Source organism: Ixodes scapularis, unplaced genomic scaffold, assembly GCF_016920785.2.
Source record: "Ixodes scapularis isolate PalLabHiFi unplaced genomic scaffold, ASM1692078v2 PGA_scaffold4__175_contigs__length_147842914, whole genome shotgun sequence".
Taxonomy (NCBI): Eukaryota; Metazoa; Arthropoda; class Arachnida; order Ixodida; family Ixodidae; genus Ixodes; species Ixodes scapularis.
The window spans coordinates 130,108,120-130,134,899 of NW_024609879.1; the positions used below are offsets into that span (position 1 = coordinate 130,108,120).

Sequence of the window (26,780 nt, forward strand, 5' to 3'; positions counted from 1 at the left end):
TTGGTGGCTCAGCTCTGCTATGCCAGGATATACGTAGCGCGAGCTTATGCGCACAAAATGAGAGGCGCTATCAAGCGGCTTCGGTGCAGCGTCAGACTTGGCTACTGCGCAACGGAGGCGCACAGCTGGGCACGCGGCTGCACCAGTGCGTCTGCCGCGGCTATGACGTCACTCCTCTGGAATGCGCAGACTAGCGAGGTGGGCGCAGCGGCGGCGGCTCCGGCGCGCCAGCTGTGCGTCGTGTGACGTCACTGCTCCTCGCGCATGCGCAGCACGGAGCACGGCTCATTATGCGAGCCACGCGAAACTGCTCAACCTCGGCCAGTGTATCTCAAGCTACAAAATAGGTAAGCGAATTCTATTTTCTTTCTATTTCACACATTTTTGAATCGTAGTGAATGCCAGAATATCCCACAACGATTTTCTGACTATTTTGAGATAAAAGGCTTAGCGATATTTCCATAAAAAAACCCAGCTCTTATTTTCTTTCTTTTGACTCTGGAGGTTTCATGTATTCATACTGTCAATTAATGAATGCACCAGCTTCGATCACATCTGCAGTAAATAACTAGTGCGATAAGTTAAGAAACCGATTTATGCAGACAGTTTAAAATGCGGTCCATCCATTTCGCCCACGCTGTAGATGGCGCTGCGCATTTCGCACATCATCTATTGCGTTGTGCATTTGCTTAGAAAGAGGGAAGGCAGTTGTAGCAAACGTGGGCTAACACGCTGCTGCGAGGCTCAGCGGAGTCCACGGTGGTGGACCCGGCCCGCAGCGACACTCTGAGAACCCATGGGCGGCCAAGCCCGGGACGGAGTTGAGAGGCAACTGAATTCGATGATGACGGAAGTAAATGACATCGGAGCTTGCGCTCCGCCCTTCTTTTGCTATGTATCGTGACGTACTAACACGTTCTCTATTTATCACTTTATTTTCTTATTCCAGTTTAGACTACCACAGAAGTAAGCCTCAATTGGCATCTGGTGTCTGCTCTGTAAATTAGTTTAGCCAGTGCAGTACGACTGCTAACCTGGGCGCATTAACGTGCATCGGGCCGTAGCTATTATAGGACCGCTTGCCGATACGACGCTCATCCAGATGACGCTATGCACTAGCGCATTGTGTATAAGCGAGTCTTTCGTCATCATACCTCTTTGAAACACAGAAGCTTATCCGCTTGCTCTGTTCCGCAGCCGATGCCGACACCGCCTGGGCGTGACTTGGGGACGTTCCTACAGATCGGTAAATACATGTTTGGGGGATGCTCGTTCTGAATTGGTCGGTGGCTTGCGCCACCTAGGCAGTGCGCTGTTACTACATCCGGTGTTATTTAAATGAGCTACCACAGCGTCAGTACCTTTCGCTTCCTTGTTCTACCCCTTTAAAATTATTTTCTGCCATCGTCCTTCTAATTCTCGGAGGAAGTAATCCTCATCGAGCCTCGATATCCGGTTGCCGAGCCCCTCACATTTCATAATGAGCCTCTGGCTTTCATATCCACATAGAACACCAATAACTAGATAAAGTAGCTTCGCGACCTCTCAACTTCTTGACTACTCTGGCGGTTTCCACGATTGTATGTCTTTCTTTTTGTTTTTGTTCTTGTTTTTACTTCGTTGTCAGCGCAATGACATACAGAGTAAACGAAGAACGCTCAACGATTTTCGATATGCCACGGAGTGTACATCAGCGAATCTGAAAGTCAAATGGGTTGTCATTCTATCACACTTAAAATGAAGACAAAAGCCTCTTGAGGACCGCTTACGCCAGCCCATCCTAAGCTCTAGTGTCCCCAACAAAAAAAAAAACCTTGCAAAAAAGAATAATATTGGTTACGCTTGTCTGCTTTTTTTGCCCGAAGCAGTTTCAAAGAATACTACTTTGTAGCTGGTCTCCTAGAGACTCGTCGATCACAAAGTTGGGGCGGGAGTTTACGAAGCGCGCATATTGAACTTCCGCGACGATGACGACGCGCTTTGTCGCCGGTGTTCGATTGGCGCTATCCGCACACTTTCGGCTCGAACTTTAGATTTGACGAGTCTACAGTCTCTATACCCATGGTGAGTAATTTCAATACAACAATGTAAAGTGGAGAAATCAGTAAACAAATTTTCTTTAGATAAACTTTAAGCCATGGCGCTGGAAGACCCGGGAAAGCTGTCGCCAAGTATCGGTTCGCTACGTCGGCCTTTTCTGAGTTGGGTTACGACCGATTAGCTCGGAGACACGCATGGGTCGCGCGCCGTGTTAGTTAGCCTTGGTCGACTTCTCTCGGAAAGACTCCCTCGAGCGCACCGGAGCGGATATATCGATCGCGCGATTACTATACTTTGGAAATGTTCCTCCGAGCCAGCATGCATCGCCCTGCCAGCTGCATAAGCCTGCTAAGCACAGGGCGTTGCTCTTACAAGTCTCAGAGTGCGACTTCGCAAAGTTCTAAATCACACGAGCATTCCGATCACTGCCACGTGCCAGGATTGCACGCTGCTTTGTACAGCAGCCGCAGTGACAGCGTGTAGAAAAATTATTTTATGTTTATCAACCTCGCAGGAACAGTTCGTGGGTCTCAAGTTAAGCTTGATGCGGAAAAAGGGAGCAGGGAAAGCGGCTCTCTTTCTACTGCCAGGTGTAATCGATTAGGAGTCGGCTTTTACCTTCGGTAAGAATGCCATCATTCCATAAGGCCTTCAGGGGACGACTTTCGCCATGGTGGGACATCATACAAAATATGACCACAAGATGTCGGTAAAGGACGCTTGAATCTCGAAATTGAAACCGACATCCATGTCCCTAAGCGAAATGTCTGCAACATCTTTAAGTAACCCAGGAGGTGTTTTTTTATTTTAAAACCTCAGCTAGACTGCTAATAAATACATCATACAAAATACGGTGTCCAGACACCCTCTGAATGGTGTTTTTTTCTTGTCATAGAAAATCTATGACATTGGTCATAAGTTTTCTATGACATTAGTCACTGAAAATCTGCATGCAGATGCGTCCGATGCGTATACAAATGTGTGCTACGGACATGCCGGATGCAGACGTGTTTCTAACAAGCTTGAGGAGTGTCCTTAGATACTTCTGTCATCACGCCTGCGGCGTATATCCCGCATGACTTATGAGCGGCGCGACTACGGCGTGAGGTATATACAACGGTCGGTTTGCATAGGGACGCACCTTGACGACGAGTCCCTCGATGTCCATGTCGTACTTGAGGGTGAATTGGAGCTTGCCGCAGGGCGTCGTAATGGATGTCAGCTCGGCGGAATCTCGACCGGAGTCCGTCGTGTTGCCGCCGTCCATATCGTACAGCTCGGGCTGGATGGCACCCACCGTGCCGTGCGTCTCCCGCTGCTGGATGTTGCACACTGCGAGGGGGAAGGAATTATTAAAAAAGCGCCCGTTAGATCGGCCGATTTTTCGGGGGTGCCCCCCGTTGACAGAGAAGACGCGCTTGAACGCACTCTGTCGTCATGCGTCCCACTAATACCGCCGAGAAGACGAGGCCTGCCAGTGACGTCATTATTAGTGGATCCCCGACCTGCTCAAAGCGGAAAGTGATGGCGCAATGACGTGGATAGTGATGACTTTAGGGGGGGGGGGGGGGGGGAGGGGAAAGGCGTACGCCTTGTCTTTAGGCTGTATTGGTTCCACGCACACGTATCACGCGTCTATATTCAACGACATCGTCTTCAACTTTAGGACAGTATTTAACTCATTGCTCTCAATAGCGTCGTCCTGATGTCACAAGCAATTGGTTATAGTCATGATAAAGTCCCATGATTATGATGTCGATTAGGTGCACCCTCGCTGTGGTACTCGAGCTGCGCCGCTCACCTGAAGCTCTACACCTTTGCGCGCGCTCGTCAAGAGTCACCACTTAAGCACCGCGGAGGTGCTCGGAGAAGCGACTGAGCTCATCTCGACGAGCTAAATGTGTTCAGAACCATCGTTTAATAAGGGTCGAACTAGTTTGTTTACAAAAATGGATCGAGCCCTAACTAAAAGATAAATGAAAAATACAGTGTGACAAGAAAATGTTGTTTAATTACATGAAATAGATGAGTTACAAAATATGAAACAAAACGATTGACGTTCGGGGAAACAGAGCCTAAAGTCGGTCTGTCTTCGATATGCGGCGACACTAGCTTACCACGTTGCAACTTAGCCCGATCCTGGGGTATGAAATAGAAACGTAGACATACGAGGGACAGAAAGTAGAAGAATAGAACGTCTCATGTGTCCCTTTCTATTTTAAGCTGTGGATGAACGATTTAGCGATTGCACAGCAACTGCTAGCTAGCTTGGGGTATTGAACGTGAACCACCAGATATGTACATAACGCCATACTAGAAACAAGTGCTTTTGCCTGGTTCTTTTTTAACGAGTAACCTATCTAGTTTTATTTTTAGAAAAAAAACGAGTAACGTACTTAGCTATTTCTAAGGCAAAGTAGCAAGTAACGGTATTTTGTTACTTTTGAGGAGTAACGTGTGCAAACAACGTTTCAACAGCCTCGTTTTAATTGTGACCTGTGTATGCGTCTATTCCAACAAAGGCAGATTGGCAACCCGAAAAACGAATAAACAGTATGCCGGTATAGCAACGCTTATCGCTGAACAGTTCAGACGAACTCTACGCCTTAGAATGTACTTCACCCAGCAAACACAAAAAGGTTCGTTGGTTGAATCACCTTCTAGAATCGCGCACAGACCGAACGTAAACAAGGGGTTTGCCAACACTTGAAGGCACAGAACCCGTCATCAACTCGAAACTTTAGAAGCAGAGAGAACAAAAACAAGAGGGGAATTCCACCAGGTGTTGCTGAAGCAGAACACTGCCGTTTCCACGAGCGCGTCAGTACCACGACGCTTCAGCGTCTCTCGAGATGTATTCTCAAGGAAGCGGGGAAACGTAACCGACCAAAACTTGAAGAGCGAGCTTCTACGTAAGTGGAACAACTATTGAAAAGAAAACTATAAACCATGCAACAAAAGCAGTTGCGGGTCGTCAAAGTAACGACAAAGGTAGATCGTTACTTTTGTGGTCAAGCAACGCGTTCCCTTTGGGAATCGGTAACGAGTAATGTATTTAGTTACTTTTTGAGCGAGGAACGCCTAAAGGTATTTTGGTACTTGGGAAACGTGTAAATGTCTGTGGACGGCTGCATGATACCCATCCAAATCGAAACGGACCAGGGATGGGGATTGAGCCGAAGATCCCTCGGCTCCGCTGCGCGACCTTTCGCTCCACGTGCTCCGGGCTGTTTGTTGTGCGCTAGCCTCCTCGGCCACCGGTAGCCCCAAACAGGTTACTCAAAGTGTGCTCAGCTCCGTAAAATCAATCGTGCTGACGGTCAGTCAACGGGACCCATTCATTGCGTACACATCAACTCGCGGCTCTAAGGTCACACCGGTGTGGTAACGCCACTGTCGGTTCGGTACATGCGCACACGCTTAACTTTGTGAAAATTTTGATTTCTGCGCAGGCGCAGTGCTTCCGCCCCTGGTGCGGACTAGAGTGTGGACAAACGCGGAGTTCTTTTTTGAACAGTGTCGGTCTGTGGAGCACTGAGAGGGCTTCCTACCTGCGTGATTGGTTCTTTGGCGTCCATGCTCGGCTAATACCGCATTTTCACTAGCTACGGAGCAATATTAAGTTGCTTGGAATGTTAGTGAATATAGGAAAGGAGCGGACATGACTCAAGCCCCACCAGGGCGCCCCTAGCGGTCAAAAGATCTTTTTCCTCGGTTGGTGTTTTTCAGCCGCTCCTTTCAAGTTATGTTCGCTCAAGATTTGTGCCACAGAAAACGCTTGCAAAAATCGTAAGAACCTTAAATTCCGTGTTAAGAATGACGGGCACGCCACAATTGCTTTTTTGATAAGACGGCTGCAACAACCGCTAGGCGGCAGCGAAAACTTAGACAGCCCAGAGCCATATAATGCGGTTTGAAGAACTTCGTTTTCTGACGGGTATTTTAATGTCGCCGCGTCTGACTCACGTCGCTTACTCATTAAGGTTGGCAATAATAAATTCCGGAATCATTAATAAAAGACGACTCGGTGGGCATCTTAATCACAGAAATGTAGCGCCAGTGTTTGTCTTGCTAAGCATAGTAAACCACAGTAACCATCATACGAAAGTAGTTCACTTCGGCAGGAACTTTGATGAGATGAAACATCTTCTACTGCCGTAAAAAAGTGTACTAAAGAAACGTTTGTTTTTAGAGTTTAATAAAGCGTCGTTTAGAACAGACGCTTGAGGTTCGAGCACAATTTGTGCGCTACAACGGGTGGGTGGAGGACTCCACGAATTCTGCCCCTCATTAAAGGCTCGTATGCGACAAAACAGACAGCTTCGAGTACAAAAGTAGCCCTAGGCGTAGGAATAACGAGCGATGACTGCCAAGACTGAAAGCAACAAGCTTCCCACACAGCCAGCTTGCACAAGCCAAAATCGCCAGGCTTGCCTTCGTCCTATCAAGCCCAATAGCACAACAAGGCTTGGTTTCATGCAACGCAGAAGGTCAAAACTATGCGTAGAGACACCGAGGGAGAGGAGGTGATGAGAGCGTACGGTGACATCAGGTCGCCGAGCTCTTATTGGAAGGATTAGTGGGTAGACGCAAAGGCTACTTGCCTTTGTGCGTACCCACTGTCTTCCTCCAATCAGAGCGAGCAAGAACGTTGTCTGCTCCTCGACCGGAGTCTGGAGTCCAAACACCGGACGCTGGTGCTACTTCTTTCTTTCGGCTACTATTCGAATAGCAGGTGAGGATTAAAGTGTTCGCGTAGTCCAGACCGAGGCAAGACACATTAATTTCGATAAGGCTTGATTGGATTTTTGTACGGTTTATGGTATCCACATTGTAGACGTCAACATATCTTTGTTGTTTTTTCCAGGGGGGGGGGGGGGGGGGGGATGAGGGAAAGGGAACGCGGCGCAAAGCGGAGGCTGCCATATTAAAACCGCTTACGTTGCCAGCATAGGTTTTGCAGCGGAGAAGTTGCTGCCATATACGGCGGACTGAGTTTTACTTTCTTTTTCGTTTTGGAACGAGAATGTATTGTTGTGTTACATAAGTCCTCCTGCATACAGACAATGAAGTTGAGTTATATTTGTCTTGTTTACTTGGTTTGGAACCCTAGAAACGGGTTTTTGACGACTTATCGCTTTCAACATTTTGGAGTACGCAAGGCAGTTATCTCGCTGTTCTGGTTTCGGTTACGAAAGCAAGGCAAAACGCTCGTAGTTCCCGCCCTCAATACACGTTGGACACCTTCCACACTTTGACACCGGATAACTGTATGAACAAGGATTTACATTTACTTCAGAGGTAACTTTCGCCGTTTCCTCACCGTCGAGCAGCCGGATCAGCTGGCGGCAAGCCGCGGATGAATGGCTTGAGCATCAACAGCCTAGAGCCACTAAAACAGCCCAAGTGCACTCAGTGCCGATGCGGGCGACGCGGGCTTCTGTCAACCCAGCGGCGGACCCAAGAGGGGGGCGATGGGGACACCCCCGCTTCTCCCCCCCCCCCCCCCCCCCCCTTGCCCCCTTCTCGAAGGGCGATTTGACATGGGTGGATCCCCCGAAGTAACACCAACTACCGGCCTGCCAGGTGGTAGGAGGCTCGGTACTCAAGGACGAAAGTTCGAAATAGGGTAGGCCGCACCCTAGCAGGCACACTCTACTCTGAACTTGGAGAACCACTCCGTCGCTTCAACCGAGACTGAAGTCCGCGGCGGCGGTATCAAAGCACGGCTTAGAACCAAAAGTCCGCGCAGCGGCGCACATCTAGGGGCCGTCGGTGCACTGTGGTTCTGCGGCGGTTAAAACAAAACGCGCAACCCGAGTTCTGTCTATCTTGCTTTAGATTTTCCCTCCCCAAAGAAAACAAAAACAAAAAACGGAGTTCTGGATCCGCCTTTGGGTCAACCGGTAGCCCAGCACAATCCGTGAACGTTCCAGCTCTTCGCCATGACACGGTGTTGCAGAAAGCAGGGTAAAATACAACTACACGGACCACCGAATCAAATGCACTGTTATCGTAAATATTGGCTTGTGATTGCGCCTTTGTAGATCATCTTATTCGTTTTGCTGGAGACGCAACCGACGGGCGTAACAAAATCGCTTGTGTATTCCACATACCTCGCAAAAGCACTTACCCAGTCACCTTGCGAAAAGCTTGAAACACGGAGTCCGCGCCGCCCTGACTTACCAGTCTTTTACCTACTTTAGAGCAGTTTGTACCTGCTAGTAGGCATGTCTACTGAAACTGCAACTTGAAACTAGGGGCAATGCCAGAGAGAAAAGAGACAAAGTTGGGAAAGCATGCTCGCTCTCTCCAATTTCTGAACTCTCAAGCGATTGTACCATAATAAATTCCCCATCACCTTTCCAAAATAAAGAAAAAACGCTATGTTCACTACGTAAAAAATGATCTCAGTTCATGCATCCGCAGGCAGGAGGAAACGTTGCCCTAATTTATTCACACCACATGACGAGCGCAACAAACTCACACGAGATTTACAAGAAAATATCGGTGGTGACTTAAGTTTCCCTAAAATTCTGTATGACCGGTCTTTTGCAGGACCGAATCATCTACTCAGGCGGTGTGCGTCGCTGTGCAAACGCCAACAGCACGAAGCATAAAAACGGCAGGTCTTGGACAACAATCCGGAGTCCATTGTTCAATTGAAACGACGTAATTTTGTTGAAAACGCCCGCAGCTTTTTACTCACGGTATGCGTCGAGAATCTTCCAGATTTTGAAACGGAACGAAGGAAGATTTACTTTTAAAAGCGCTCACTGCGTCCTCCCGGACCAGCTGGACCGGATCAGCTGACGACGACGGGACTGAAACCGCTGAATTTCAACCCCACAATAACCAATTTGCGCTTCGTGTTAGTATGGGCTTCTACCTCCAAGCACCGCACCGCACACCACGAACGTTTCAACTCTTTGCCGCCCATCGCCGTGTTGCACCGGTTGCACCAAACAGAACGAGATCGCCGAAGTCAACGGAGCGCTGTCGTGAACCTTGGCTTGTGGCTGCGCACTCATGGACCCTGTGACTCCCTTCGCTTTCAAAGCACACACGACGATTACGAATGATCTTTTCCGTCTTCCGGGACCATCAAGGGGCACTTCTCCGGTCACGTTTTCGCTACATGTGCTCGAAAACCGCGTCAAACGTGGTCGAACCGAAGCTGCCGAAGCAATACCGGCGCCATGTTGAACGTGCGTTGTTGCTAGATTCTCTCCGACCAAACAAAAACAACGAAAGCAAACCGGCTCTAGCTTCCAGCGTACATCGGCGTTGCGCCGTGGCCAGATTTTCTCCGTCAGCTCTAACTTAAAGATGACCTAGAGATGCAGCAACACTCGTATCAAGTTTTAACATGGCGGCCCCCACGGAGCGCCGTAAATTCTGAGGAGGGTGCATTGGAAGCGGCGGCACCTTCCCCCCCCCCCCCCCCCCTGGTTTTTTTCGGGGGGGGGGGGGGGGAGGGGGGGATTAAACTTTGTCGACATTTGAAAGCACCTAATTTTCGTTCCTTCCGGACTACCGAATAGTCATTCGCGATACATGGTTTTCTGTTCGTTACATTCGATACAAAATTTCGAGAGAAAAAATAGTATTCCTACGTGGGCGCAGACATCAAAGAAAGGCGTACATCACTTTTAACGAGTGCCTATGTTTAACCCACTTAAGCTTCACCGACCCCCATTCGCCTAATACCCTATTGAACTCGGAGTAAAGTTGATACGCTACGGAACACACACAGGCACACATTGTAAACATTTTTAATAAGGTCAATTCAATTTAGACTTGCCGGACAATTGATAACTGACAGGTATGTAGGCGGTATTCGAGTAGGAGGAATCATTACAGCGTTCACGATGAAAGACACCTACGAACATAGGATTAGCATTTATTTAAATTCAGACACACAGATTATAACTAAGAAGCTTATCTCCAGTTCAGGAAAACGTGGTCAAAAAAAAAAAAAAGGAACCCCACACGACGTCTCAAATTTAAGATGTTTTGCGCGGGTGTGAATTATATTTATTTTCCCAGTTCAAGGTTCATTGTTGTAGAGTTAACTCACCAGACTGTTTTTTTTCTTTCAGCGTGCCACGCGAATTGCGTTTAGGTATATCAGCGCAAAAATAGGCAACGCCTTTCCGAAGCTTTAGCCCTCAGGCGAATGAGCGATATAATTTCATCGATGCCTTATAACCCTATTACATTGAGTCGAATCAAGCCCAATTGCGTGCACTTTCAAAAAACATAAAAAAATATTTGTGACAAAAATGGCTGAGATGTTAAATTTCTCAAAATACCCCTGTTTTTTTTGTTTGTTTTTTTTGCAGTGCACAAGCGCATTGTTGGCGTAAAGTTCGTTAACAGTGTCGTGTCTATGGTCGTCGAACCTTGTTGTAACTTTTAAGCTTTTTATATTCTACTTCCACACCTCATTGAACATCTCTTTTAATCTCGCCGTTGAATTGGCGTTGGAGTGTTTCGGCTCTCCTCGTGTATTGGAAAATCCCAGAAGTGAATAGATGAATGGATAGGTAGCTCGCGCCACCTAGAATTATGCTACATTCCCAAGACAAGGTAGCCACACGAGACACGTACACAGGCTGACATCTCAGCCACCCCTCTTCCGTCCTCTGGTCGTTCGTTAGGAGAGCACTCTACAGTTCGCGATGAACGACGAAACTAGCCTCGATATCCGTGGTTAGCGGCGCTAAATAAGTTATTGCATAAATAGGGTACCGCCCTTCTCAATTCCCCTGTTTACTCCTGGGCGCCGCCATATTAGTGCTACCTCAGAGCGGGCGCATATGGCGGTCATTAGGCCCCAGTAACGTTGCTGATACGTCCCACGCAAGACGCGGAGTTTCTCTGCGGACATTTATAACAGAATTATCCGCGGATACGAGTCAAGTACTTTCGAAGCACGCTTCCCTCATACATGTCTATGCTTCGAACAGATGTACAGACAGTTTTAACACGACAGCGTTTAGGAGCTCGTATCGCAGTAAATCCGGCGTTCATGGAACGAGAAAATACTGATTGGTCGTTAATCAATTCATGTGCCAAAAAGAAAAAATTCTTCAAATTTTTTCTTTAGGGTTGAAGGATCGAACGGCAACCTTTCGGTTCCGAATCAGACACGGTATACCCACTAGGCGGCGCAGACACTTTCCTTTTCTTTATTACAGCGTCCATTGCACAGACAAGTAACGGCTAACCGTCCAGTATTTGATTAGCACTTCTCATATGAATGTTGGGGGCTTTCTGTGAGTCTCTCACACTCACCGACCCGCCCAAGAAAAGCATCTTGTTATCCATATGTATTTGAGTCACAAATCTAACGAAGTAGGCTTCAACTGGTCGCGGGTTAAGGTCTGCATGCCTCATCGACATCAATGAACGCCAGATGTTGTAAAGGCCAATTAACGTTACCGGGACGTGAGGAACAAGTTCCTGGGAGGTGATCGGAAGAATACGAATCGAGTATGCTGTAATTTCTAAGTCATTTTTTTCAGGTTCTCTGCAACATATCTGAAACAACAAGGCATCCCAACAAAATATAAACACGTGCTCTATGGGTCGGGTGCTTTACACAACAAGTAAATAGCTTTCCAAGGAACACAAATGCCTTCTCGTGAAGCCAGGCCTTCACAAGAAAAGTCAAAATATAACATTTGAAAAAAAAATAATTAGCACGTAGTTGCAGGGACATTTTTTTTTTTTTTTTTTTTTTTGACGCGACAAAGAACGTCCTGATTTCGTCTCTGGATGTACAATGTACGATACAAATGCTTGGAGAAAAGAGTGTCATACAGGGCGCTGGACCAGGATTTTCGAGTTATTCAAAACAAATATTTTCTGGAATATCAAACTGCCAAAAAATCGTATGATTCAACAACCTGCTTTAGGAATCCGAGAATAATTGTTGGCTGTTCGCTATGGCTTGAGACAAGAAACGAACGCAAGTGCCTCGCCAGGGTTGTCTAAATTACCGCGCGCACAAAAGGCTCTTCAATATCACGCAAAAACATGAATCGCAACGTGAGATGCCGGAGAACAAATGCGATAGGCCCAATCCTCGCAAAAGAAATACGACGAAAGAGGGTATGTTTTTCTCATTGGCCCCTAGTTTGATTTCCAAATGAATGTAGCACATATCCTACGAACTTTCTTCATAGCACTTTGAGCACAATGTAACACTTGAAGCACATACATAAGGCTATCGACAAGAAATATGTTGCATGCCATTGCTCCAGCAAAAATTGATAAGTCGCGGTTTGGCCATCGGAATACCCGCTTTCTAAATTATTCTGTGGCTTCGGACTAGTAAACACTTGGATGACGCAAGTTCTGGAGAGGTACGCAAAGGTATCCTGTAGGCGTTGAGTCCCAATTGATCTCTGCGAACTCTGATGGCTTTGTGGCCCATGTACAGTGCCAAAATACACAACATTTTTATAAATTTACATCCGCACCAGAAACGTCGAAGAAGTTTTTAACTAAATCAATAACGCTGCTTACACTTTTGTTTTTGTCTCTGCAAAAAAAACTGCTATGTCATCCGCATATGCCAATACCATCACTTCGAGGGAGCTAAACGTGAAACCATGAACGTTTTCACTCTTAACGACACTCAAACAAAAAATGCTCAAGATAAAGTGCGAACAATAAAGGTGAATGCGGGCAACCCTGACGTACAGAGGACAGTACAGGGATTTTGCAAGTTACGCTACGCTTAACAATTAGTCGCGTAGAAGAGCCACCATATGCAGTTCGTACGCCTTCAAAAATAACTTTCCCCATGTTGACATGCCGCGAAATCACCCAAAAAACTTCGGACGGACGCAGTCGAATGCTTTTCCTAAATCAATCTTGAGCATGGCCAATCTAGTCTCCTTCCTCTGTACAACATTCGAAATTCTCTGGATACGTAAATGTTTGTTTCGTTCATCCTGCCATGTTATGCCACACGTTGGGTGGTCATTCACCAACATGCGAATTACTTGCTGTAACCTTCCATTCAGGATTTCTTAATAACGTATAATCTACATTGCATAGATTAATTGGTCGAGAGCCCTCTACATGTCGCAACTTGGCGCCGTCCTCTGATTTTTCGATTCACAAAGCATGGGTTCTAAAAAAGATGGTGGTATTGCTTTTCTTTTATATGATTCCTTGATGACAGTGACCACTATTCTGAATTTCTTAAAGAAAACTTCAACATATCCCGTCTGGGCATGGCATCTTACCTCCGGGCCTATTGCCTTTTCGACTTCCCCCAGGCTAATGGGTTTTTCCAGCCCCTCCTTAGCTTCGTCATCTAGGTTCGCCATAAAAGACAAGCCATTCAATTCCATCATCTTTTCTCACTGGAGTGAGTTAAAACATTCTTTGAGAATGTTCCGCGAAAGCACTCTTAAGCTCTCTTTGTCGGTATGACACCATTCCTCTTAATTTAAAGAATGCCTTTGGACAAAACTTACTTCCGCTTTCAAGGCCTGTCTGGGGTGTTGCTCACAGCAGAGAAACCCCTGCACCCTTGAACATATAACGCAGGGCCTTCGGATCGCGCTTTCTGGATTTTTTCGTGGCGTAATTGGACATTTACATTTTTTTTTTGCTCTCCCACCAGGGTTTTCACATTCAGCTTCACACAGAGTACATAAATCTTGCTCCAGTTTTCGTTCCCAGTTCTAGCGCAAACTTTAAGCTTGCTGGATTTTTCGATTGCGTCATTTTTGCTTCCTCTTCGAACCGCTCCCGTCGTTCCAATGGACATGTCACAATCTGCTATGCCGTTTTTTCCAACAGGTCACCTACTGTATCTAAAAATATTTCTTCATTAAGCAGACTGGTGTTCAGCTTCCATAATCGCCAACTAATCTTTATAATAATCTTTATAATAAAGATTATTATAAAGATTATTATTATTATTATAAATTTTGCCCTAGAAATCTGGTCGTCTCCAATTGTGACCTTTACGAGGCAATGGTCACTAAGAAAAACTTTTTTTACGCAGTAAGAATTCCTTTTACGTAAAATTTTAGCAGAAACATAAATAAGATCACGGCGCGCGTGTGAAAAGTTTTGAAAGTGCGTAAAATGATTTTTTTTTTAGTTCCGCTCGAAATGTGTAAATCATCATACAAATAGTTTGCTGCAATTATTTCCAAGAATACATTTGCCCTAACATCGCTATCACGGGTGACTGGACATCTCTCACCGGCGTCGCACACACAATTGTAGTCACCTAGAAATATAATGGTCCGATTCGGGAAAAACAATGTTCGCTCACTGGCTTTACAGGGGGCATGGACACAAATAATTCGCCACTAAGCGTCAAACAAATCAAAGTCACACATTCGAAAACGTCCATCACCATCGGTGGTGAGACTCAAATCTGAGAGAGAAACAAATTTCTTAAGGAATAAAAGAAAAAACAGAAACAAAAACCCTCTTGCAGTGTCAATTGTACATACCTCGTACGAGGTTAGGAAAGGTGGTAGAGCCTTTGAAACTTGCTTTTCCTCCGGAATTTTTGTTTCTTGTACAGCTAAAAACTCAAGTTGCCCTTCTTGAAGGAAACGTAAGAGATGCTACTGTTTACGACTACAGTTTAAACATCTAATATTGAGTGTTCTCAGAGTTAAGTCAATGGTAGAAGGTGCTGAAAATTTTGATGAAAGCATTATTGGTGCGGAGGAATGGGGTTTGCAAGGAACATCAATGTACAACAACCTCAAAGAAAACTTACATAATTCACAGCTGTGGCGACAAGCACGATCAAATATTGAAATCTAAAGAAACAATTAGAAAAAATGTATTTTCAAAGTGAGCCTAACCACCTACTGCGACGTGTGCTGCCGTCGGATATCCGGCGGAGCTTGGGGGCTTGCCTTTTTTCTTCCCTGAGGCGTGCTTTTTTCATGCCCTTCAAGGTCGGGGTCATCCTCCTCGACGCGATGTAGCGGCCGCTTGGAGAGATCGTAGCTGTAGTCCATTTTCAGGTCAACATTGGTGGCATTGTCTTAAAAGTGATCGCTTCCGTCGGCTGTCTTCGTATGCTGACTTTTTGGGAAGATTAAAACTACACTGTCGATGTCTGCGACGGTTTCACCACAGGCAGCTGTCTTGTAAGGCTCCAGACTTCATGCGGTGATGTCTTTTGATGTGCCTCGTTCGTCACCGGCTGAAGACATTTCGGCATGGGTAATTGGCTGCCCAGCGGCGTCTTAAATTTTCGAGGCTTCTTCTCCATCAATGAAGAACGCTGCGGTATCTTCATCGTGGTCAGGCCACATTACAGTGGCGTACGTCCGCATGCAATACTTTTGTTCGTGACGAAAAACGATGACACTTATCACAGCGAGATACGCGGCCATCTTTTAGGATGTGGCAGGTCCCCTTATATCGGAGGCAGAGCTGCGCTATTCTGGGGACAAGAACGAGAATTTTGCTGCCGAACCGACGCAGCTTATGCGGGAGGTTATCCTTGATGACGCCTTCCTTCAGGTTCCTTCTGAGCAGTCTTGTCGTCCTATGAGCATTCTGAAAGCCTTCCGCTCTCCATGTTTCTCGGGCTGATTCGTTGATTTTTTTCGTATACACCTTGGGTGCCCTTCGCACTCAGTCGTCGCTTATATGAACTGGTATCCAGTGCAGCCGTATTCGCCACTCGCACTCGCCGGGATCAATGAGCAGACATCTTTTTCCTTTCACCAAAAGTTCCGTAGCTTCGAGGAGCTTCCGCTACGCTCTCAGAGAGTTGAAGGTGAAAAGCCAGACATGGTTCATCGGGTACGCGACGACCCAATGAGGTCGCTTAGAACGCCGTGGCGTTTTATTTCTCCTCGAGAATTGTTAATCTTGTTTGGGCATACGGTGATGTCACAATGAGCGAATACAGAGTTCAAAACTTCAATACCTGTAAGCATAGATGGCAGAACCACACGGTAGGTATCCGGGGATATTTCGGCAGATGCACTACGGCCAGTGAAAGCCGTTGAAGACACTCAACGGGAGTCCATTTTTTTTACGACCGTTTCGAACGGCGTCACGCGCTCCTCACAGACCACACAGAAACGCTTGAATGACTTGATAATGAGCAGAGTTTATATTTAGCTATCTCGTTCCACTCTTAAAGGCGAAGCTTAAGCGTCCTCCTGTATTTTTTGTATGACCAATGCCACAGGACCGTCATACCAGGAAGAAACTCTCATACAGTGTCTACAGACTCTCTTTTCTTTAATGTATTAGCAGCGTGAGCGCTGCTTTACGATCCAAAAATGCGGATTTCTGAGCTTCAGAAACGGCGCCAGGAAGTTCAGGTTATGTTGTTTTGCTTTGCCGCGGATTCATTTAACATCTCTGGAGGACGATAGACGCTTTCCTGCTACTTCTAATAAAGTTTTGGATAACTGGCTACTGTTAAGCATCAAGATGGCTTAATCAGTGTCGTCAATCTGAAGAGAAGCTCACTTAGCATCTCTGTTAAGAAGGAGATCCAATCGTTGCGCCCCCTGGGGGCTAAAGCGAGAACCACTCCGATGGGAACAACACCATAGATGAATTGTTTGTGTTTTGACGCTGCGCTCGACGCACGAATGCCGAACTTTGCGTCATCGTTCGGCTTGGGCTCGTATTGAATCAGTGAAGCCGAACGCGGATGCAGCGAAAAATTGCGCACGAGTCACGCCCAACCTTTGCCCCGCGCTCAATCTAGAAAGATGAAGTAAAGAGTCCAGTGCACGTTACCCTGCGTTGTTAAACACGGAACTCTGGAGAAACCAAGCTGGACGTAGCGCCCCCTATAATCCGGTATCCGCGCAATAGCCGTAACCACTCTGGAAACTTTCGCTCTCTCCTGGAAGGGGTAGCAGTTACCCACTAAGCTATGAAGTTTCACTCGACAAGCAGCACCATATCATGCGGACTTTTTGTGACTCTGAGGCTACTCGCAGCCGAAGACATTGGACCCTATCTCGAGCTTGAAACGCCCGAGTGCTCTGCCGAAGCGTGACGCAGCGCCCCTGCCCAACCCTTCGCCGGCACGGCCTTTCCAACGCTGGCCTTTTTGGTCACCAGGCGCGCCGACTAGCAGCCGACCAACGCGCTCCCTCTACACTGCCCTCGGGAAGACTTGCAGGTAACACGTTACAAATAACGCGTTATTATACGTTGTACCTCCTAGTACCTTTTCTTTCCTTAACAAAGTAGTGACCTAGTTACTTTATAAGAGAATTCAATTCAATTATACTCATTTTATTTATTCCCATAATACGAAATGGGCGATGGAGGCAGGAGAAAAAGCTGCAGAAATGCAGCTTGACGAAGCCCCTGCCCCCTACAGGTAGATTGGACAGCGGGATACAATTGCATCATTTGAAACAAAAAAAAAAAGAACATTTATGCACCACACCGAAAAATATGTTATTAGGAAAATAATATTTCACGCAATCTATTATTGTTTACATTTTCAATGACGACATTTTTTTCTTTGAAAAAATTCAATACTGTTGGAAGTGTGTGCTGAATCATCTGTAGACCGTGATTAGTTCTTGGACGTGGTACTCTCAAGGTTCCGGCGCTGCGCATATCGTATGCAATATTTTTGCTAGTCAATTTGGAAATTTGCCGTAATGGATGATTATGAAATTTAAGTGATGCCATGTACATAGTTAATAGCTTATATTTAAAATATTCTTTGATTTTCATTACTTTATGTTTAGAAAAAAGAGGTTCAGTGTGTGCGCAATGAGACTCATTAGTTACGATGGGAATTGGTTTTTTCTGCAGCAAAAACAATTTATTAACGTTAGTCCTTGTCGTAGTTCCCCAAACTAGGTTACAGTATGATATACGAGGATTAAATAATGCATTGTAAATTAAAAGCTTTACACGAGATGGTAATATAAAGCGGTTCTTATATAGAATACCTATGATGCTTGAAAGTCTCATAGTAAGATTTTGAACATGCGAGTCCCATAACATATGTTCGTGAAAAATCACGCCTAATGTTTTAACAATAGTTACAAACTTAACCTCCGACGAGTTCATCATTAATTTTGTGGTGGCCTTACACACTGTACCTTTCGGTTTGAAGGTAATTGCATTTGTTTTACTTTCATTAATTTTCAGTTAATTCGAGACAGTCCACCAACTAAGTCTTTCAAGGCATATATTTGCATCGGTAATTAAACTATCAATGTCTTTTCCTGAAAAAAAAATATACTGGTATCATCTACATAAATGACAAATGAAGCTTTCCTTGTGATAGTAACTTTATCATTTATAGATAAGTTAAACAGCAATGGCCCCAAGACAATTCCTTGAAGTACTCCTGTCCGAACTGCTTTCAGCATTGAGGAATAACCGTTTATTTTAACAGCTTGATGCCGGAAACTCAAGTAGCTTTCTATAAGGGCCAGGGAATGCCCTCGAATTCCATAAGAATATAGTTTTTCTAACAGAACTTTATGACTCAGCCGGTCAAAGGCTTTAAAAAAATCAATAAATATTCCTAAAGTTAGACACTTATTTTCATAATTGTTTAAGATAATTTCTTTTTGCTGTAAAAGAGCCAGTTCAGTAGAACGACCTTTCCGAAAACGATACTGAGAATCTGTAAGTAGCATATTTTTTTCACAAGACTTTTAGCCTAACATGAATAACTTTCTCTAAACCCTTGGAAAAAACAGGCAATATTGAGATCGGTCAGTAGTTGGACATATTATTTTTGTCTCCGGACTTGTATAAGACAGACACCTTAGCTATCTGCATACCTTTAGGAAAAACACCAGTCGAGAACGACAAATTAAAGATATGTGTATGACAAGGCGAGATGATGTCAAGCACGTATTTTATTGGCTGTACCTGCATTCCATTAAAATCGGTACATTTACTGTTTTTGAGGTTCAGAAATGCTGAGCTTACCTCGCTCTCGTCGGTAGGAAACAGAAAACAGTTTTGTGAAATTCCTTGAGTTGAACACGGGGAACCGCTTGTTTGAGCAGGGGAGAACAAATTCGTGAAATAATCATTAAATTTATTTGCTAGTTCAACTCCACTCAACTTATTACCTTCTATTATAAGTTCCCTTATAACGTTATCGTGATCGTTTCGGTCTAATAAAATATTAACTTTTTTTCCAAATTACGTCAGTTCTATTTTCACTGTGAAACATTCTGTAATAATATGAACATTTTGCTTTCCTTAGCATGCTTGTTATCTCATTTCGACACTTCTTAAACTTTTGAAACAGATCTAGGTCTCTAGTGCTCAAAAAACGTGCATAGAGCTTGTTTATTTTAGTTATCATTCTTAATATTACTTTGGTGACCCATGGTTTCTTAGACTTTTTAGATATAGTTACTTTTTGAGGCTTAAAACATTCTTTATATATAGCATCAAATTGATCTGTGAAGTAATCGTACGCTTCATCAGCCCAGTTCCTTGAGAGCACCACATTCCAGTTTTTAGACGCCAGGCAGTGTCTGAACATTTCTAGGGTTTGAACGTTAACAACTTAGGTATAGTATATGGTATCATAACTAGGGGCTTTCCTTAAATTATCTAAATCAGCAAGAAAATAAATTGGAAGATGGTCACTGATATCAGAACACACTCAACAGCAGAGACCCGAGTACAAGTTATGTTTGTAATAAACAAGTCCAGTAACGTTTCACTGAAAGAAGTAACGTGAGTAGAACAAGTGATTACATTGAAGAGACCAAACGACTGAAACAAAGTAGAAAATTCAACTTGACGAGCAGAAACAGAATTCATATCGATATTGAAATCACCGCCTAAAATCATTTTATAATCGTTGTCACCAACAAATTGAAATAACTAAAAAAAGCTGATAAATCACCACTCGGTGGTCTATACATTAATGCAAACACAATGTTACCGTAATTCACACATAGAGCTTCATAATCATCAGTCATTACAGAAAAATCTGTTATGAGATTGCATTGAATATCTTTCTTAATGTACATAGCTATTCCACCACCGCGCAGAGATGTACGATTCAGATAAAATATGTTATAATTCTCGAAGCGCAAAATATCAGACTCTTGATTGTACCATGTCTCGCTTAGCATGATTACATCAAAACAAAATCCAAAATCATCAAGAAGGATTCCAAGCTCATCACTTTTATTTCTCGCCGACCTGACGTTTAAGTGAAAAACAGAAAGTGGTTTATTTGTTTTATCATTAAACAACATTATCACATCTGAAGGAAAGCGAAGTTCTGCGACGGTCATGTGAACAAAAACATATACAAAAAAAAATAAGCTCCCCTGGCCTTATCGTCTACAGCTTGTCAAGGCCATCCAGGCATTTGATCTGAATGGCCCGTGCGCCTTCCGTCCTACGAACAAGAACTTTCCCATCTGCGTATCACGCAAAAGCGTAGCCTCTTTCTTTCGCCCGATCTTTGGCTGCCCTAAGAAATTCCCTGTTATGTCGAGTGAGATTATCTTGGATAAAAATACGTGGTGTACATTTCTTTTTCATCCACGTGTCTTTGATTTTTTGTCTTACAAAATGAACAATTATTCCGGGGGCGTGGTCTTGTCTTGCGGGCAGCCTGTGTAGAGCTACAACGTCAGATTCTGCCAGTCGAGGAACCTCTAGTTTCTCAGCAACTTTGTTTAATGTCTCAATCAAGTTTTCACCCTGGACCTCCGGGATACCATGAACTTCCAGATTCAGTCGCCGACTTCGAAATTCGAGGTCGTTAACCTCTTTCTGGAGTTGGTCATTTGCTGCCTTGCTAAGAAACGAGTAACGTGCTTTTGTTGCTTTTTTGACGAAGCAATAAGTAACGGTATTTAGCTACATCTGGAAGGGAGCGTGTACAGCACAAGTACTAACCGAGTTCTCACCCCAGCTCGTACATGTCATTTGCACGACGAGAAAACGCCACATAACACATAAAAGGATGAGCACAAGGTACGCCAGTATAACCACAGTTATTCCGGCACGAACAGATTAAATGCGAAGAATTATTAGCCACGACAGATATTCGAAGCGCTTACTGTTTCGAGAAACAACAGATTCATATAGTAACGAGAAAATGAACGCGCTCCTCTCAAGGTGGCGTAACGTGTTCCTTTTGAATCGCGGTTCAACGCAACTTAGTTACTTTCAGAATGCGTGACGAGTAAAGGTACTTCGTTACCTTATGTTAGTAACGTAGACATGCCTGCCCTGGGGCTGTCCGACAGGTGTGACTAACTTACCTTCGAAGGGCACCGTGTTGCACATGTCCAGCCGGTGAGAGAGCTGCCTCTGGAAGGTGAGGTGCCTCGTGGGCACGGTGGGCAGGGTTATCTGTCGGTGCGGAGCCACCTTCTTGGGCACTGCGTCTGGCGACACGTCCGGTTGCACCTCCTTCATTTCCGGTAGGCTGTGGCTGATCTTTATCGACGGCACGTTTGATGAGCTGGGAGACCTGCAAAAATGGCGATGAAATCAGTGCCCCAATCAAACCCGGTCGTAAGCAAGATCAAGTTGTTGATCATGACTGAGCATGCCCAACATGCTCACTCATAGTGAAGCACCATGAGAAGCGCGGAGTTTTACCATGCTCAGGGACAAAGCACAGACTGTTTTAGGACAGATGTTGTTTTTTAATGTCTAATCATAACAGAGAGTTTTAGGACAGCATGGAAACTAACGCTTTTAAGGCACTGTAGACAGCCCGCAGTATTCGGTTTTTGAACGTATCGCGCTGTGATTTACTACACAGGTACGAATAGGTGATAAAAAAGTTTAGTGAAAAAAGTAAAGCAAAATATTGAACTTGCCTCATTCAAAAGAGAGAGAAAAAAAACTGTTCTGGAGATTTTACGCCGCCACTTCGCAGACGAAGTACGACTAGAGAAAAGTGATGACGACAGATGTCGCACACTGCGTGGAGGGAGCGCCGGTCGATTCGGGTTACGATAGGCTCCCTCGGCGCAGCGTACGCTATCTGTCAGCAGCACTTTTCACTACACGTGCGTCGTCTGCGAAGCGGTGCCGTTAATTACGCGAAACAAGTTTCTATTTTTTTTAACGAGGTAAATTAATGTTTTGATGTTTTCACTGTTTTCACCGTTCGGAAATTAAAAACAGCGCGGAAAGACGAGGACCAGACAAAGAAGTGACACGGACGTAGCGCTGACTTACAACTGAGTTTATTGAACGCAAACTCGCAATATTTATTTGCGGTGTCACGAACAAAAGAACATAAAAAATTCAGCCCATGTGATGTATCACCAATAAAAATAAAACAATGATAAAAAACATTGAAAAAAACATTGAAAAAAATAATAATGAAATGCGCCATGACACAGCCGTACAGAGTATGTGCCAAAAATCGAGCAAGTCACGGAACTAGAAAATTCATCTCTTTGCCTGATAGGGCCACAGAAGGACTGCTTACACATGCTGCACCCAGCCTCGCTATCTCAACAGCCTCTCGAATTTCCCGAGTAAGCTGGTCCCTATGACGCTTAACAACCTCACACCGTTGGAAGTCGGGAAGGCAACCACAGTCGCGGCAATGAATGCCCAGGTGACCAGACACGGTTGTGGAGACGCTGTAAGCGTGCTCTCTCAACCTGTCGTTGAGACAGCGGCCCGTCTGGCCAACGTAGCGCCTGCCACACGTCAGAGGGAGAGAATAAACAACCCCGTCCGAACACGGGACGAAGCGATCTCGATGCCTCGTACTGCAAGCCGTGGCCGCCCTCGAAGAAGGGTTAACAGCTCTGCACAACCTGGACAGCTTGTCCGGGGCAGAGAATAAAACGTCGACGTCACACCTGCCAGCAATGCGTTTTAGGTTGTGGGACAGGCCGTGTACGTAGGGAATAACCACAAACTTTCTTCTTTCCCTTCCCTTTCTGTTGTTGGCCTCTTCTTCACTTCTCATAGGGCTGCTCTTGATATCTTTCAGCAAAGACTCGGCGACCGTTGTTAACACGTGAGAGGGAAACCCAGCATCTGCGAGGCGTTCAGTTTGCCTGTCAAAGCTATGTTTAATTTTATGATAACAAGACAACAAAAGAAAGGGAAGGGAAAGAAGAAAGTTTGTGGTTATTCCCTACGTACACGGCCTGTCCCACAACCTAAAACGCATTGCTGGCAGGTGTGACGTCGACGTTTTATTCTCTGCCCCGGACAAGCTGTCCAGGTTGTGCAGAGCTGTTAACCCTTCTTCGAGGGCGGCCACGGCTTGCAGTACGAGGCATCGAGATCGCTTCGTCCCGTGTTCGGAGGGGGTTGTTTATTCTCTCCCTTTGACGTGTGGCAGGCGCTACGTTGGCCAGACGGGCCGCTGTCTCAACGACAGGTTGAGAGAGCACGCTTACAGTGTCTCCACAACCGTGTCTGGTCACCTGGGCATTCATTGCCGCGACTGTGGTTGCCTTCCCGACTTCCAACGGTGTGAGGTTGTTAAGCGTCATAGGGACCAGCTTACTCGGGAAATTCGAGAGGCTGTTGAGATAGCGAGGCTGGGTGCAGCATGTGTAAGCAGTCCTTCTGTGGCCCTATCAGGCAAAGAGATGAATTTTCTAGTTCCGTGACTTGCTCGATTTTTGGCACATACTCTGTACGGCTGTGTCATGGCGCATTTCATTATTATTTTTTTCAATGTTTTTTTCAATGTTTTTTATCATTGTTTTATTTTTATTGGTGATACATCACATGGGCTGAATTTTTTATGTTCTTTTGTTCGTGACACCGCAAATAAATATTGCGAGTTTGCGTTCAATAAACTCAGTTGTAAGTCAGCGCTACGTCGACCCGTGTCACTTCTTTGTCCGGTCCTCGTCTTTCCGCGCTGTTTTTAATTTCCGAAGTATGTACCAACTCGCCCAAGCCTCAACTTTAGTGTTTTCACCGCTCGCACATCTATAGTAAAGTGCCTTAAAAGCGTTAAATTTAAGCGCCTTATACCTTTAGTTTATATGCTGTAGATCGTTCCGATACCTCCGATACCCCCGATAATGATACTTCATAACGATAGAATACATCCACAAAGCCCGCGGCTGAGTATCGAGTATCGTTATCGAAGTCATCGGAATGACATCCTAATACTCTCCACTTTCATCCCTGGCGTTCTCCAAGCTTTCCTCATAGAGCGCTCCGACTGGCTCTCGATAGTGCATAGCTGGAAAGTAGACGCGCCAGATTTCTTAGTGTAAATCAGACGCGAGTGTATAGAGGACGTGGGGCCTCTGCGTGGTAAGGTCGCATCGGTTCACGCTGTCGATAAGGCATTTAGCCGATTCAGCACGACTGCTAACCCGGGGTCTTTTGCTTGCATCACGTTGTATAGTGACACCCGACCACATGCCGTTCCGATGCCCATCCGTATGGAAACGAGCAGGTCAAGGAGGGCGCGGTTTGCGCCGAGAAACTAAGGTAGAGGAGGATACGCGAGATCGCTGGGGCGTTATAGAACGCCGAGCTCTGGTTCGAATGATTAGTGGTGCATTCGTCGAGTGGATTAGAACGTTGAACGCAGGCGTCGGGGCTTTCGCACTCGAACGGCCCCGATGCCTGCAGTAGAAATAAGGCAGCTAGCTTTAGGTCTACCCACTCATCCTTCCAAGAGCTCGGTGTTTTGACGTACCGCGCACTCTTGTCTCCTCTCTCTCGCTCATTCATTTTATTTATTTATTTGTTTATTTATTTATTTATTTGAAAATACTGTCAGCCCTCTCTTGGGGCTATTACAGGGAGAGTATCCATCGTTGTGATGACACATAAAAAAAAGACGCAAGCATAAGAAATTGTCAATGTAGCAGACACTGCTGTTCGAACAAGCAATGACAACAATGCACAACCTTGGCCCTCTAAACAAATTGAACAAATTGACCCACATAATTATTACAAATTGCACACTTAAAGGACATCACTTTAAGCTCTCATTATGTTAACAGCTTTGCAATGGAATCTTCAAAGGAGGACACGGTTTCCAAATTTACAACATCACTGAGCAAGGAATTCTAAGCCTCAATAGTTTTTACAAAGAAAGACTGTTTAAAGGTATCTATTCGGCTTTTATAAGTTTGACATGTTTTTGTATGATTCAATCTACTTGATCGTTTTGAGCTGGATGGGAGAACGTATTTATTCGGGCTTAAATTTAGTTTGTCGTTGGTCATTAAATAAAGCAATTTCAGACGTGCGACTTCTCGCCTTATGCGCAGAGGTTCTATATTACTAGCTCTGAGCACTTCCGTTGGGGATGCTGTCTGTCTGTAGTTAGAGTGAATAAGACGCGCAGCTTGTTGCTGGACCTTTTCTAGCCTATCAATGTCTTTTTTTGTATAAGGATCGCAGACGACACTACCATATTCCAAGATGGGCCTAAAGTATGTTTTATAAGCAACCGTTTTTATCTCTTTAGTTGTATGTTTTAACTTGTATCTCAAGAAACAAAGCTTTTTATATGCCGATGTGCAGACGGTGTCAATATGCTTGGTCCAGGTTAGGTCTTTAGAAAACGTGACACCAAGGTACTTAAAGTGCTTATGTATAAGGATCTGATTTTCTCACGTACGTGCAGCAAGTTTCTGTAGACATCGCGCACACCTACAGACTCCGTTCACCCTTAAATCGAGAGTGCGGTGGCAGCAACGCGCTCGCCGGACCTATCAACCGCTTCCCCCATCGTCACGTGACCGAGCTCTTTGCGCGTGAGTATGGCCGGAAGCGTGTTCACGTGGCTAAAGTTTGCCGTTTTACCGGGCTAATGAGCTCCTTAAGCTTCCAGTGCACTGTCGGCTCTGGAGATGCTTGCGCACTACTAAAATTCAAACGCGACAGAAAAAAAAAATATGATGCGCGCATAGTCATAACATGACTATATAGTCACACAGACATCTTAAGAAACTGAGGGCGTGTTCTATTATGGATCACGCTTGTTTCTTCGTGATTAGGTCTTGGGCGTTATTATTGATCGATGCCCCAATGTCGTTGGCTGTAGAGCTACAGTGAGGTGCTCGCGACTGGTTTTTGAAGCTCTCGGCAACTATACTGCTGTACTCACTTTTTTTTTTTTGCTGACAATATTTGTGAAAAATTTTCACAAAAATATGGCCTCGTTTATTTATAATTGGCAATTAAAATAATATTAATTGCGTCGTGGGCATGTTTATACAGCCGGAAGTTCATCGGCCTCAATGGGCGTCTGGTGTCTCAGCTGTACGGATTCAAAATTTCGCCAGTGCGGCGTGTACCGCTGCCAGCCCGTGGTATTTAAACGTCCATCACGCAGTAACGACCGCGCGCCGCGGCACGACGCTCATCCAGATAGAAACGGGGAAGAATGCGGATTTGAACCCATATGACCCCCGGGTTCTACAGAAACAGCTTTCACTCCGCGGGCTCCGAGCTGCATGCGGTGCGCGAACACACACGGGCACGGATCCCCCATGAATAGAAAATAGGAAGCCCCTAATATTAAACGCAACATCTCAAACAAGCAGTTTTTTTCCCTAAACGTGTTCCTTTCTACGCACACGAAACTGAGACGCTGAAAAGCAAACGGTAAAGCCGCAGGTTTCTTTATTTAACCCCGCCAAAACCAGAGTATCCACAAGAAAGATGCTGTTGATAAAAGCATTGCACCTGTTGCTTGCTGTCGGCGCACGAACTGCCGCGTGGAAAAGCGTTCGTTGTTTGCCTTTCTTACGGCCCTTGCAACAACGGCGTCATCC

General features: G+C 45.3%; 1 protein-coding gene across 1 annotated transcript in view; it reads right to left on the bottom strand.

Annotated features, from left to right (window-relative positions):
• The window catches only part of LOC8040247 (synaptotagmin-10), a 90,897-nt gene that overhangs the window by 58,483 nt on the left and 5,634 nt on the right, over positions 1-26,780 (bottom strand). Inside the window, exons 2-3 of the mRNA XM_029980816.3 lie at positions 21,303-21,514; positions 3,182-3,372 (exon numbers count right to left, since the gene is read on the bottom strand). Of these exons, the coding sequence (XP_029836676.1) occupies positions 3,182-3,372; positions 21,303-21,514 (403 nt within the window). The remainder of the gene's footprint in view (positions 1-3,181; positions 3,373-21,302; positions 21,515-26,780) is intronic.